General features: G+C 39.3%; 1 protein-coding gene across 5 annotated transcripts in view; it reads right to left on the bottom strand.

Moving 5' to 3' along the window:
* KCNH7 (potassium voltage-gated channel subfamily H member 7) overlaps window positions 1-10,500 on the bottom strand; it is a 208,537-nt gene extending 198,037 nt beyond the window's left edge. For 3 of the 5 annotated variants that reach the window (XM_038141939.1, XM_038141940.1, XM_038141937.1), the window contains exons 1-2: window positions 9,674-10,499; window positions 7,481-7,711 (exon numbers count right to left, since the gene is read on the bottom strand). In XM_038141939.1, coding sequence (XP_037997867.1) covers window positions 7,481-7,711; window positions 9,674-9,749 — 307 coding nt within the window. In that variant the 5' untranslated portion in view covers window positions 9,750-10,499. Of the gene's footprint in view, window positions 1-7,480; window positions 7,712-9,673 lie in introns of all 5 variants that reach the window. The other 2 variants (XM_038141938.1, XM_038141941.1) reach the window with 2 other exon arrangements.
* Between the last annotated feature and the right edge of the window lie 3,816 nt (window positions 10,501-14,316).

The following is a 14,316-nucleotide window of genomic DNA, read 5'->3' on the forward strand; positions in this document are numbered from 1 at the left end:
CAAGCTGGTACTGTCAAGGATCAGTATTCAGATTTTGTGATAAATCCTGATTTTCAAGTATTTAAAGTAAATTCTTGTTGTGTTTCTCTGAACTGACTGTTCAGGCAAGACCTTCTGGTTTCCACTGCAGTCTAATTGGGCAAATCAGAGGTTTAATAGAGGTAGATGTGTAATCATGGAGGAATAAGGACAGAAAAGCAAGAAATTTCACCGTGTAGTCAAGTACTAAATGCAGCTGTGATTTCTTCTGGTCATTTCCACTCACCATGAGTAATGAAATAGTTAATAATGTGGACACTTAAATACCGTCTTTAGATTTTGATTATATGATGGCTCTTTGTTAACAGATGAGCTAGAATATATTCTTTGTGTGGATAACACTTCAATGCTATAATTGAAGGCAGTATCAAAACTAGGTATAGTAAGATCTATAATTTGAATCCAGTTAATGAAACAGAAAAAGATAAGACCTGCCCTTTACACTGTTTACTCTGACTTTTTCTCAGATTGAATTTCTGTATTCTTTCTGGTGATCTTTCCTGATGAGACTTCACTGTGATTTCAGTATTATTTTAAAAAAATGAGAAATGAAAAGACTATATTGAGAAAATTGGTGAGGAAGCTTAAAATTGCATATCTGTGGAAATTCTGGAGGTCAAAAAGCCTTTTGTGACTGGCATTTTGTGACTAGGCTATAATTCCGCTTTCAAAATGAAATTTTAGTTTAATTTCCAAGAAATTATTCAAATATGCATGTAATTGCCTTTTAAAAAACCCCAGTATACTAGACTAAAAAGTTCAAGCTGTACAAAATCATAAGGCAAATAATTCCCACCTCAGAGATGTGAACTTTCAGAGTTGCAGACAATGTGAAACAAACAAGTAACTATAGAGCCACAATACCCCACTGTCATTGTCATTTATCTGCCCTGCCTGGATTGAGGTTCACAGCTACAGTTCTGATTGCTTTTGAGATATGCAGTTTCCAGAGTCAATTAGCAATTTCCATAGTCAGCTTTGTCTTGCTACTCTGAATCCTATACTGCCTGATTAAGCTTTTTCCATACTTAGCTGGGAAGAGCACGGACTGCCTAGTACACCGACTGAGTCATACACCAAGTCAAGCATGTAGGAAACACTTTAAACTGGACTTGAAAGCACTAACATAAAATGTAAGCCACACCACTGTCCTCTTCCCATTGCTTGGAACCAGAGGGAACAGCACTCATGTCAACACTGATGTTACTCGAAGTGCCATGTTTTGAAGTTTGTTTCATATCAAATATGCAAAAGGCTGCTATTAGAAAAGCAGTGGCTCTTCCCCTGTGTCTATTGCAAGGTATGATGTCTGATTTGCTCTCAGCATCTCTTTTCGATATATGGGCCAATTCAGTGGAGAAGGGAAAGAACTAATCAATAACACAAATTAGGAGTATGCAATAACTCTCTTATCATAATGTAACATTAGAAAGGATGCATGATAAAGATGGAAAGAGGACACAATAAATCATGTGAAATGACACCAAAAATAGACTGACAGCATCTGTTCTTTTTGTCTCATAACCCAAAACCAAAATAGCTTTCACTACAACTAAAATGAGCATATTCAAAGCAGATTAAAAAATTTTGTCAGCAATGCCTAATTAAAAAATGAAGCTCTTTTGAGGATGTGTATCACATCATAACCTTATATTACCATTTCACTCTAGAATGTGTCACCTTTCTTACTGCTACAGCACACTTTTTGAAAGTCAGCAGTCATTTTTTCTTTTTAGCTTAGACTAGAGAAATTTCGGCCCCTTGATTGGTGCTAATTGGCATTGTGACATTCTGAATCCTGACATTAAATTATCTGATGGAAGTCCAATGTAAGAAGAGTTCTGTCTTAACACCGTACTGAAATGAAAGACTCCTGAACAACTAGCCTGCAGGTTTTTTATTTGTGCCATAGAGGAACTCAAAACTGTCAGAATGGATTTTTCCAAATTAAGATTTTTTTTCCTGTTAAAGATGCAGTACCTAAAATATCAGCAATTTTATTCTTAATTACTCTTTACAATTATATATATCTATTCATACCTTTCTGACCCTAAACACTGAGAAAGAGAATAATTTAGAAGTCAATTTAATTGTTGTTCTATTTATTCAGATACTATCTCTTTCTATAAAAGTTCTCTCCTTATTTAAAATCAATTCATCTTTACCTGGAAAGAAAAAGGAATATATTGGAAAGTCAAGGAGTTGAAAAATAAGATTGAAATTGACCTATAAATAAGCTTTCTTAGGAGAAAGAGGTGAATCTAAGAGATGCTTTATCATAATCATTAGATATCCTACATGAAATGTGAATCAGAAGTGACCCACAGTTCTGAGCCAACATAGGAGCAGTATCTGAATGGGGATGGGTAAATGAGATATTTGGATCAGTGCTGATGGTTCTCCTTGCTGTAAAATCAGCAATACTGAATGGGGCAAGGGATGTTTTTTTCTTGACAAATATTAAAGCCTAAGGTAGAAACACAGCACTACAGACACAAGAATGGATATCCTCATTAGTTTCCAAAAGTCCAACACCTTCAGTAACAGTCTGGATTTCATCCAAGAGGTATTTTAAGAATGCCTGGAAAAAGCCCTGCATTAAGAAAGGTTTTTTTGGCAGGTTTTTTTTTTGGGGGGGGGGCGGGGTGGGGGATAAACACTTTCTTTATCAAAATACAGTCAGATAGTATTTCTTCTGTCAAGGAGTCCTACACCAGTAGGGTATCAGGGAGATTGGATTCATTAGCCTATCTCAACAGTTCGGGATAAGGCACTGAAACTATGGTCAAGACTGCAGCTGCTGACCCTCACGCTTGAACAAATCTAAGGGGACTTAACACACATGTAAGCAGCTTTCTTTTCAGTTGTGTTTTTTATTGATTGGTAGGTTCACACAAACAAGTGGTAAAATGCCTATGCTGACTGAAGTCTAGATGATGAACTTCCAAATGAAGTCCTGATCTTTTTTCTTAATAACTCTTAATACCATTTACCTTTATTTCATTACCATGTTTGCACAATTCTTATTTTCCTATCCTCAAAAAAAGAGCTGAAAAGGCCTTAAGATACTAGTTTGGAAATGTGCTTTGAAAATGCAAGTATGTTTAATTTGCAGTCAGTTGCGGCAAATAACTTTTTTGAAACTGGTAAATGGCAAGTAGTTTGTGAGGTTTGTACACACTCTGCAAATTGCTTGATCTTATCTTTGCTCAAACCTATACTCTACCTTAGTTCTTCTCAACCCTAGAATATCTGATGGCTAAACTTAAATTTAAGCTGAGCTTAAATGATCCTACCTTCCTTTAATAGATATCATCTGCAAGCTCAGACATACCCCATTATTGCCCACAAAGAATACAGAAGTAAAAATGTATTCTGTGTGGTACAATACTTTCTGATTATTATATATATCCGTTCTCAATCCCAAAATAATTATACTTTTTAATCTCAAAAGTTTTACAGCTTTACCACCTCAAGCAATTTTTTACATCTGTCAAGAATGATTTATGCAATAATGACTTAAACTGCAAAATGGAGTCCTCAAAGGAAGAGCTGTCAAATATTTTCACCATAAATAACTTTATTAAAATAAGAACTGATATCCTGTATAAACAATATCTTGCCTTCAAGTATAATTCAGATCATATAGCTCTAAGATGAGTGAAAAAAACTGTGAGATTGTAAGGAATTTATTATATTGTTGCTTTGATATCAGAGTATAATTTTTTAATTAAGCAGATGCTAATGCCTAATGGGCAATCCTTGAAAAAAAAAATCTGTTTCAAAATAATACTTCTTGTGACTTGTATTTATCTGCTGCTCTTTTTAAAAAGGGATATTTACATTTGAAAAAAGAATTTTATGTGTCTTTAATCCCATGAGTACATTTAGTGACAATTGTGGAGCTACTTGTGCTATGAGAACCTGTAAATTTGGACCTTTAGTTTTGGCACCATCTGTTCCCATTAATGATTTTTCTCAGTAATTAACTCTTTTGGTAGCTATGTAATTGCCTACTGTGGCACTACCTGAAGAGGACAGAGGACTAGAACTTTGCTTGGATTGTTGGATTCCTTCTAAAAGGAAGAGAGAGGAGAAATTCAAACCAAAAGTAAGCTATTCTGATAGAAGTACTCTGAGAGCAGCTAGTAAAGCTTTTAGCTGCAAATGTCAGAAACTGCTGTGAAGGCAGCACTGGTGTGGCTGGGACAGGGCCTGCTGGGTGCCCAGGCCATGCTGGGTGCCCAAGTCTGGGCCATCTAAACAATTGCACAAAGCCATCACAAGCATTTGATGCTTCTCTGCACCCTCCCCGCACTGCACAGTGAAAAGGAAAACAGGCTCCCTCCAGGTTACTCATTTATAAAACCATCGTACATAGAATTTTTTTCTCCTTTGACCACTTTATCTTTTGTCTGTCATGTTTAAGGCAGTGTAGATTCAAGCAATTGCCATTTTTTGAATATGAACTTGCAACAAATTTTTTTCCCATCCCTCTGTCCCATCTTCTTTGAGTGAGTAATTTGGCCAAAAATTAAAGCAGTGAACAAACAGCAGCTTTCAGTCTTGCATCATCACAATGTTTAAAACTTGAGATCCTGCACTTTAATCTAGAAAAGTGGACTATAGACCAGTAGAGAACATCAGAATCCTAATTCCCGTGTGTGTGTGCAATACCATTTTTCTATAGCAAGAATTTTCTTTTAAGCTGAGCTTCAATGCTGTGACATTTTAAAATTATACGATATGAGGTGGTATTTAGAATCAAAAAGAAAAAGAATTATTTATAGAGTGATTCCCTTTCTGATATCTGCATTGCTGGAATTCTGATGACAGATTAGCTTTAAAAGTGATCCCACTGACATTTGCTTTACTTCAAAATATTAGAATAATTTTTAATATAATCAGTGGCTTATGTAGAGTAAATGATAGTGTGATGTGGAATAAGGTTTTATTTGCAATTCACTGGGCTTTTAGTCAGGAGTGTGTAATATGGTCTTCAGAACCTCTGGTCAGTGGAACCTCCAGCAATTCACACCTTCTTGAGTTGTCTTCCTCCTCCTCGTATGTTTAGTATTACACTAAATATTATACAGTGGTTTGGCATGAAATACAACATCAAATTAAACTTTTAAGCAGTGGATAGTTCATTGGAGTAACTTAGGTTACTCACATGTAGAAAGTTACATTTCTGACTGTGCTAGAATTGACCTCTGAAAATTGCTGAAATTGACCTCAAGTCTCATACTCACTTAGAGCACAAATGCAAAATAAGCCACTAACCAGGCACTAAACTCTCACATTTTTAGAAAACTCTTGAGATTTACTTTGTTTCACAACCTGGAGGAAGTCCTTGTTAGATATCACTATTCTGTATATTGTTACAATATACAGACTATGTTATATATAGGTATATGTATATATGCTATATATTGAAAAATCAAATTTGAAAATTTGAAAAGTGAGGTGTATCTTTCTGAGTTATTTAGAAGAACTATAAAGTATTTACTAACATTCATTATGTTCATCATACAGGTAGTTTCAATTTCATGACACCACATATACTTAAGGCTTTCTATCACATTTTGAAAAGAAATTGAACATTATGCGGAAGAAAACAAAAAAATCTGTATAAACAGACAAGCTGACAGATAGCCATGTATTTGAGTGTCAGACCTATCTCATATTTTGAAAATTTTTGCCTGACCTGTTTAAATTTAGCAGATCATACAGTCCACATGCTCAAATTTAGACAAGTAAAATATAGAGGCAATTAAAGTAACTAAGTAACTATACATAGAAGTGATGTTACTGAAAACCCTTATGCATAAGATTGGTTTACAATGAATAATCTCTAACTTCGTGTTCAAAACTATTTATGAAAGATATGGCAACTTTTATGGACTATGTCTTTGGTATGTCTCAAACAGATTATGGTGCGTTGCATGATTTCAGAATTCAGCATTTTAGAAAAGGACCTATCTATCTGTCTATCTATCTATCTATCTATCTATCTATCTATCTATCTATCTATCTTCCTCTGGTAATTGACAGATAAGCAGTACTTTTAAAGACCTTTTCCTCCCTCCTGATGTTTTGGGAGACTTTAGGAATTTTAAACTACCACATCTCCAAACAGTGCTCCAGGCTGATGGCTGTGAAAGTCAGCAATAACATTCTCCTTTTGCAATATTATTTTTAACACAAGCCAAGTTAACACAAACACGGGGTAGATGTGTAAAAGACACATAGTGTCAGGTCTCCTGAGAAATCTGTGTCCAAGGCACAGCTATAAAAGATTTTAACCAAAATTTGCTCCAGACCACCAAACCAGATCTAAGAATAAAGGGTTCTACGGAGAATCTGTTACCAAGTGTATGCTTAAATATTGGTAGCGTGGGTAGAATGGTTGGCCTGAGTCCTATCTGAATTATAGCAGCCTAAGCTAAAAATAATATTACTTAAGTCTCTCCAAGATAACAACAGAATTATTGAGAACAGGATTTAACTCTGTGCCTTTAAAATGAGAGAGCACATTGCATGTGATCCTAAAATTGATGTAAACAACACACTGGCACTTCTCCAGAACTAATTTAAGCTCAGCATTTGAATATGAATTTCCTTTTCCTTCTCCCAAGAGTGTACACAGCAAGAGACAAAATAAGGTACACCACAATTATCAATTACTTGAATTCATTTGAAAGATGGGTGTTTCTGTAAATAACTCTGGGTAATTAAAAAAAAAACAAAACCAACCATCAACAAAGCTCTACATATAACTATTATGTACTCTAATTACTTCTCATGTGTGTGCATTTTTAAATCTGTAAATACATTTATTCATTTTTTTCTCTTAACAGGGAAAAAAGTATCAGCAGATTCAGCCATTCTGCATGTGTTGACTCTTTACTGAATAACAGGGAATAGTTCATAGTTTAGGCAAACCCACATTTTGACTCTGGCAATACTAGGACAATATCAGTAGTTCAATTGCAGGTACTTCACAATATCTCAGCTTTGAAAAGGCTTGTCCCTTTCTTTATAAGCTAATGCTTTCTTTATGATGGGCTTTTTTTTTCTACTTTTAACTTTGTGGTAAAATACTGCGTTTAAATCAAGGTACGTTTCCTCTATGCTGATTACTTTAAGCGATTTACATCTTTAAGCCAACCGAGAGAAGAACTTGTGTTCCAGAGTTGCAAACACTGTGCTGGCTTCATTCAGCTGGTAGTGTGAGTGTGCAGTGACATACTCCATACACCCACTACTCTCAGGGCAGATTCCCTTACTGATACACGCAAATGGATATCACTGGACGTCAGAGAAATTACAACAAAGCTACCTCCAGCAAAGGGGCCAGCCAGTACAACATACACACTTCTTTTACCAACCAACTGCTATCCAAACACGCAAAAAGTTTGAAAATAAAACCAGACGTTACCATCTTTGTGATAATAGGTGACTTCTACTTTCCTTTCCTCTGACCCCAGCAGGGCTTGAGCAATTTGGGCAATATGATGTCTTTTGGTCTCTGGCCCATGAAGAAAATCACAGGTGCAAGGTTTCTGCATGACATCTGGCCTGGAGAATCCGGTCATCTCACAGAACCCATCATTGCAGTAGATGATAGCACAATTCTGCACTCTAGCATTAGCAATGATGAATTTTTTATCTGCAATAAAAGAAAGTGATGCATTTTTTAGTGCTCTTTCAACATTTCTTATAGGGTCGATTGCAGAGATGAATGCTGAAGAACCCTTCTTTTCACGGAATGCCTGAAATACAGAGATTTTCAGTCATTTAATGAAGATAATTTGATCCATAACTTTTAAAGAAACTTCAATTAATTTAGAATACATTAAAGATGAATATAATTCTTTTTTAAGGAAATAAAACAACACTATGCAAGTCTCTGTAAATCTCTGTTATTTTGTCTGTTTCAGGCTTCACGGAAGCCCAAGTGATGAGTGCCGTCCCGTCAGTCACAACTCCAGGAAAGTCCTTGAAAAGTTAGCAGTTTCTTTTGGGAAGAAGTAGAGCCTCGGGAAGGGGGTTCTACTTTAGTGAGGGGCTTCCTGATGTAAGGTCCCCCTCAATCTAATCTATAGGGGTTTTCATTGAGGTGAATAACAATAAATTTATAGTATTTTAATAAATCTATCTAGAATGTAACAGAAGAAAAGAAAGTTCCTAAAAACAAAAAAGGGGGTACATGAAATGATTGTTATGTTGGAAACATTTTGCAAATTTCACTGAAGTTCTGTGCTTCCATCCACCCTCCTTTCCAGAACTCTCATCTCAAAGACATGTTCAAAAGTTTTCAACTCTTATTAGTTTGTTTCTGTTTACCTTTTTAACACACTATTCCCATTGTAATTATAAATGTGCAACTGTGATACACTTACTGCTAATATTAATTTTTAGCTACTCAAGTTCACAATTGCTTGCTTTATAAAAGATTTTTACATGACACCAAGTAAACAGTGCAAGTCTTCAAAATTTTAAATATGTCCGTCTTTGAACACAGCGACATATTTGGAGATTTCATTCTTAGTTTTTCTGCTATCTTTCAATCATGTTGAACTTTCACTATCACTTGCCTATTTAGTAGCTAGTGCATATTACTGTCAAAAAATCTACACTTCACAACAAAAAAACTTGGAGTAGAAACACCAACTTAGCATATAGATATATTAGGAGTAGCACTGTCTTTATTTTTTCCCCAAAATATATAAATATTACACATGCTAATATGGGTTTAAGTATATGGAAGTATAAGAACTGGAATTACCTGTAAGGGCTCACACCAGACTGATAGTAAAATTATGCTAAATATTTAAATCAATGTACATATATCAAAGTACTGTTTCTAAATTAAATTCATTTTAAGTATCAAGTGATCTTTCTTACAGCTAATAGGAAACTAGAATTCTGGCCAGGAAAAAACACTTCAGCTTCAGCCTCCTCGACAGGTAGTAAACTGCTGCATTGGAAAAGATCTCACAGACTCCCTGAGGATGCATTTGCACTGGTTTGATAGATATTTTAGACTTACATAAACAAAAGAGAGAAATTTGACAGCTATATCTAAATGCAGTCATGACAACAAGGTAAGAGAGTATTTCCTCTAATAACTCTTCTGCCTATTTTCTGTTTCCTCTAAATCAAAGTCTGAAGTTCTGCTTAATTTTGAAAAGGCAATTATTATTAACAGCATTAACAACCATAATAATAAATCTAGCCTATTTTTTAGACATTGCAAAGACAGCAAGATTCTATATTCTGCTTTTAGAGCCATCTCACTGGTTCAGAAGAAGGTAAGAGATCTAACTTCTATAGCTGTACAATATGGATACAGTCAACGATAAAAACTATTCCTTGAAATATGGTGGGAAAATAGCCCCAACCCCCCTCCCCAAAAACCCCAAACCCAAACAAACCCACTAGCCAATAATTCAAGTTAGTAATCTGTATTCTAGATCAAAAACATTGCTGCTTCTGCCAAGGATCCCCCTCCTTACCTCCCGGGTTTCTTTGCAAGCTACAAACTTAAAAATAGTCTGGAGCTGCTGTCCATTTAGTCACAAGCAGAATAAAACTACTATAGCAAAATAGATAGAAAGCGAGAACTTACTTTGCCCTTCAAATTTTCGTATGATTGTACCCAAAAATGTATTTTGTGGTGCCACATGACCTCTGCGAACAGGCATGTTTGTACAGGTCTTCGGTTTTCTGTGCACAATGACTTCTCCAAGGATCTCCTACACGGCTCCAGCCCAAAGCACCGAGCCAGCTACCCTTTGTGACAAATCATCGTCCTCTGGAGCTCGGAAATCTCTTCCCATTAGCACCACTTCTAGAGACACGCTTTTTCTATTGGAGTCAGATTCATCCCCCAGTTTCTTTCTTTTTCTTTCTTTCTCTCCTTGCTTTCTTTTCTATTTTTTTTTCGTGGAGGAGCTCGGACGCTATTGTCTGGGGCGGGTAGGGGTGGGGTAAGCAGGAGGAGGTGGCGGGTGGGGAAAGATTACAAGGGTAATCGATCTCTAGCACCAAACATCGCAAATTTTCCAAAGCAAATGGCTGTGACCCGGCAGTTTCCGACGCTGTAGTGGTGGTTTGAGGGCTGGAAGACTAATGTTTCTCCGCTGCCAGAGGGAGTGACGTTCCCCCCCTCCGGGCTTCACCACGGCGCGCAGCAGCTCGGATTACTCAAGCGTGGTTTAGCAAGAGCCAGCCAATAAATCTCTTCAAAACTCGGCGACAAACAGCGGCATCAGGAACAAGCTACACCCCAGCAGCACCGCGACGTGCCACATCCCCCACCGCGGCGGCTGCAGGGGTCAGCGGGGACCGAGGGCGATGGCAGCGGGGGGGCCCCGCCGCCTCCGGTAGCCCCGGCGTCCCCGCCCTCCCGGCACCGCCGGCCCCTTCGCGGCCCCTGAGCGTGGCCCGCCGGGGAGCCCCAGGCGCTGGCAGGGCCGGGGGAGGGAGGGAAGTCGGTACACGCCCCGTCTGGGGCGGGGGGCGGCGCGAGTAGGGGTCGATGTTGAGCGATGGGGGAGCGGGGGAAGGGACCACCGGAGCCCTCGGCATCCTTCCTCTCCCCGGTGGAAGGGATTGCCGCCTCCTACGCAGCGTGACCCAGGCGAGGGCTTCCCCTCGCCACACGACCCCCTCCTGGGAGGAAGGGGGATTCCCCCGGCGCCGAACGCTGCTCCCGGGCTGCCGAGCAGGTGCCAGCCTCCGCTCGGGGCCGAGCGAGCGGCGCGGAGGGCGCGCCGGGTCCCGCGGGCGCGGGGGCTGAGCTCGGCACGGAGCCCTCGCCCGGCCCGCGGCGGCACCGAGCGGGTGCCGAGGCCGCCCCGTCGCTGAGCCGCTGCCCGGCACCGCGCTCCGCCCCGGGGCCGGGGCCGCGTCGGGGCGCGACGGCCGCTCGGAGCTGGCCGTGGTGCTGGGGCCGCCTCGCCGGCGCGCACGGAGGCGCCGCTGCCCGCCATCGGGCCCGGGGAGCGCCAGCCTCCCCCCACCCGGCTCCTCTCAGCTTCCCCCATCCCACAGGAATAGCTAGGGAGGCTCCCGGGGGAAGCGGGTATTATTTTCAGGCTGTAATTAAGGCTTCCTGCGCTACCCAGCAGGCAGAACGGTGTGCGTTCAGCACGGCTCGGCGAGGTGACACCGGGAGGGAGATGGGGGCGGCCATGCGATGCTGGAAAGGCATCTCTAGGGTAGTGCAAAGCACCGGCGGCTTCTTAATAAACTCATAGGGCAAAAAAAGAGAGGCACCTGAGCACCGTTCTTTGTAATCTCAAGCACAGGATATTGAGCCGGCAAACCACCGCTTCCCACCTGTTCTTCCGCAGCACAAACAGGTGTTCCCTTATTCCCTTGAGCTTTTCAGAGGTGTGGCCCTTTGTGTTACTGTTACCGTGTGTCATCCTCTATATTTATCAGAGGTGGGGCACAGTCTGTTGAGTATGAGGGTGCATTTCTGGACTAATTTAATTTAATCTCAGCGGAATCATCCCGGATTTACACAACTGTGAATGATGTCTGAAAATAAAATTTATATACACAGAACTTGTATTAAGATGGCTTCACAGTAATTGACCGTGTACTAATTACAAAGCCTCAGCTACATTAAGGGATATATAATCAGATATGTAATCAATCTTAGGAAGTGAGCATTACTTATTTGCAGGAACAAATGTTAAAATCTCTATATTCAGAGGTATGAATCAAAGGAAAAACATCCATATATTTTTGTGACAATATTTGGAGGATTCATTTTTTTAACTCTGATAAACACTAAAGAAAAAAATCTCTTAAAATATATTTGAATAATTTTCCTTTGGACAGTGGATGAGCAAGCCTTCAAGTTGAATTTTTCTCCTATTGCTCTTTGTCTTAATGAAAAACATATATTTCTCTGAAAATGTGTTCTAGTTCCCAAACACAGTAGTAGAAAGAGTGAAGAGGAACATATTTATTTTTAACACTTTCTGTAATACCTATCATCTAGTCAATTCATAGTGGCTAGCAGTGACACTATTCTCATTTTTACATTAAAAATGTCACTTTGATATATCTATAACAGCAACAGAAAATAATCACAATAAAACGGCGACCTTTACGGAACAATCAGTGTTTGCTTCTAGTATTGAACAATTAGTAGCCAACCAGATCAACTACAGGCCAGTAGAGTCCAGAGTCCAGTGCTTTAGATGCCTGTCTGGAAAGAAAACAAGAAAAAAAATTAAAGTATAAACATATGCTTAAGAATTCAAATTTCACTGAAGTCCCATCTTTATGTTAAATTTGAGAGTCACACTATGCTTGCCTGAAAACTGAGGGCACCAGAACTCCATGACTCTGGAAAACCTTTTTTGTTCTGTCTCCCGATGGCAGCTTGAACTTTGATGTTGATTGTGTGAATGTATATTATAGTCCTCTTTTTTTTTCCTTTTTATCCACCTTGGTTGGTTGGTTTAGAACTGATCAAGATAACCCCAGTGAAAGCAAGATAGTCTTTTGCTGCTGAAAGACAAGATCTGAGATGTGGTTTTTAGAAGGGAATGAATTCACAAGAATGATGGGTTGTAATAACTACAGGAGCAATAGGTGACATCAGAAAATCTTGCGGTGAGTTGCACTCCTGCAGTCTTGTAGATGATCTATTGCTCCTGGAGTGCCTAATGCTCGTTGTGCTTATTGCTTGATAATTTTCTATAGCAAGACAACAGAGAAGTTCGAGAGGAAAATATATTAAAATTGAACAGCTAACAACAAGCACAGAGAAAGTAATGTGCAAGAATTGGCGTTTGATTGGGAAAATATGCATGCGAGTGGGAAAGTTTGAATTCATTATAAATATGCGTCTCTAGTGTGATAAAAGAAATGGAGAATGCCATAGAGATATGCGTTCTATCTATAAAGCTGTACAGTTGCTAACTTTTCAAGAGACCGAAGTACCGAGGGAGGGAGTCTCCGGAGCTGAAACCCACCCGGCGCGGCCGATGCCGTGTCCTCTGCCCCCTTGTGGCATTGCTCCTTGCGGCGCCGCCCTCGCCGCAGCCCAAGGACAGCTCTCGTGAGCGCGGCTGCTCCTCGGCACAACTATATTTGGCATTTCCTGGCCTCAAGGACAGCAGCTGATTTTGAAGTAGTGGTTATAAGGTTTTCACTGGCATTTTAACTACTTCCTTCTCAAGTTCCTTAAGAGAATTTAGAGGACTATATGCCTAAAGATGTATTACTGATGTGTTTCGACACCTTGGCAGTTAGCAATTAAACCTGGTATTGTCAGGAAAAGATGGCTCTGGGGAAATGGCTCTAATCATATTTCCCATCATATTTTTGGTGGGAAAAAAACCCCAAACAACAGGACTCAGATTTAGTTCTGCATTCTTATCATATTTGACTTTTTGAAGTCGTATGTTTGCCCTCCTGTACACAGAAGTTTAAGTGCATTCCTATTTGAATAAACACTTTTTGTACTGGAGCAAAATACAGTTAGTTCTTGATAGTTCTTGGGGTTTTTATTCTTTCTTTCTTTCTTTCTTTCTTTCTTTCTTTCTTTCTTTCTTTCTTTCTTTCTTTCATCCACCTATGTTACATATGCTTACAACTTTAAATAAGGCTGGAATTGTCTTCAGAGCTGTCAAAAGCAATACTGAAATTTATTTTAATCCCATTTTAGGCTAAGATGGACTTTGTGATTCCCTGACAGGTTGATGTCTTTTATTATCACCTTTAGTTTATATCAGTCTTGCTTTCTCATATCTTTTCACTTTTATGTCTTTCCAGAACTTCAAGTTATAGCTCTAGATTTTTTTTTTTAGTCCTTCACAATAATGATGATCATCATTTAGATTATGACTGTCTGCACTTGAGGCTCAGGCAAAGTATGCAGTTGCTGGGGACAACAGACTGCCAAATTACTTCTGTTGGAGAAGATAGAAATCAACTGCTGCAACATCATGAACATCCAAATAGCAAATCTCTGCTGATGCTACTGAGAAAGGCACTGAGTGTGGTGGCAACTGCTGCTGCCAGAGCTGGCTTCTTCAAGCAATACTTTGTATTTTCTTGCACTGGGCTGATGCCTTGGACACCACGTCGTTCTTAATCCTAAAGCCACATGGTCTACACAGAAAAATGGGAATGCTTCATTACTGGTGTTACAAAATTCACTTTGAATTAGATATGATTATGGTTATTTTGTATTTCACTTTTTCCATCTAAAATAAAGGCTCCTGTTCCTGTCAAGACTACTAA

The sequence above is a fragment of the Motacilla alba genome, chromosome 7 (genome assembly GCF_015832195.1).
Source record: "Motacilla alba alba isolate MOTALB_02 chromosome 7, Motacilla_alba_V1.0_pri, whole genome shotgun sequence".
In the NCBI taxonomy this organism is placed as follows: Eukaryota; Metazoa; Chordata; class Aves; order Passeriformes; family Motacillidae; genus Motacilla; species Motacilla alba.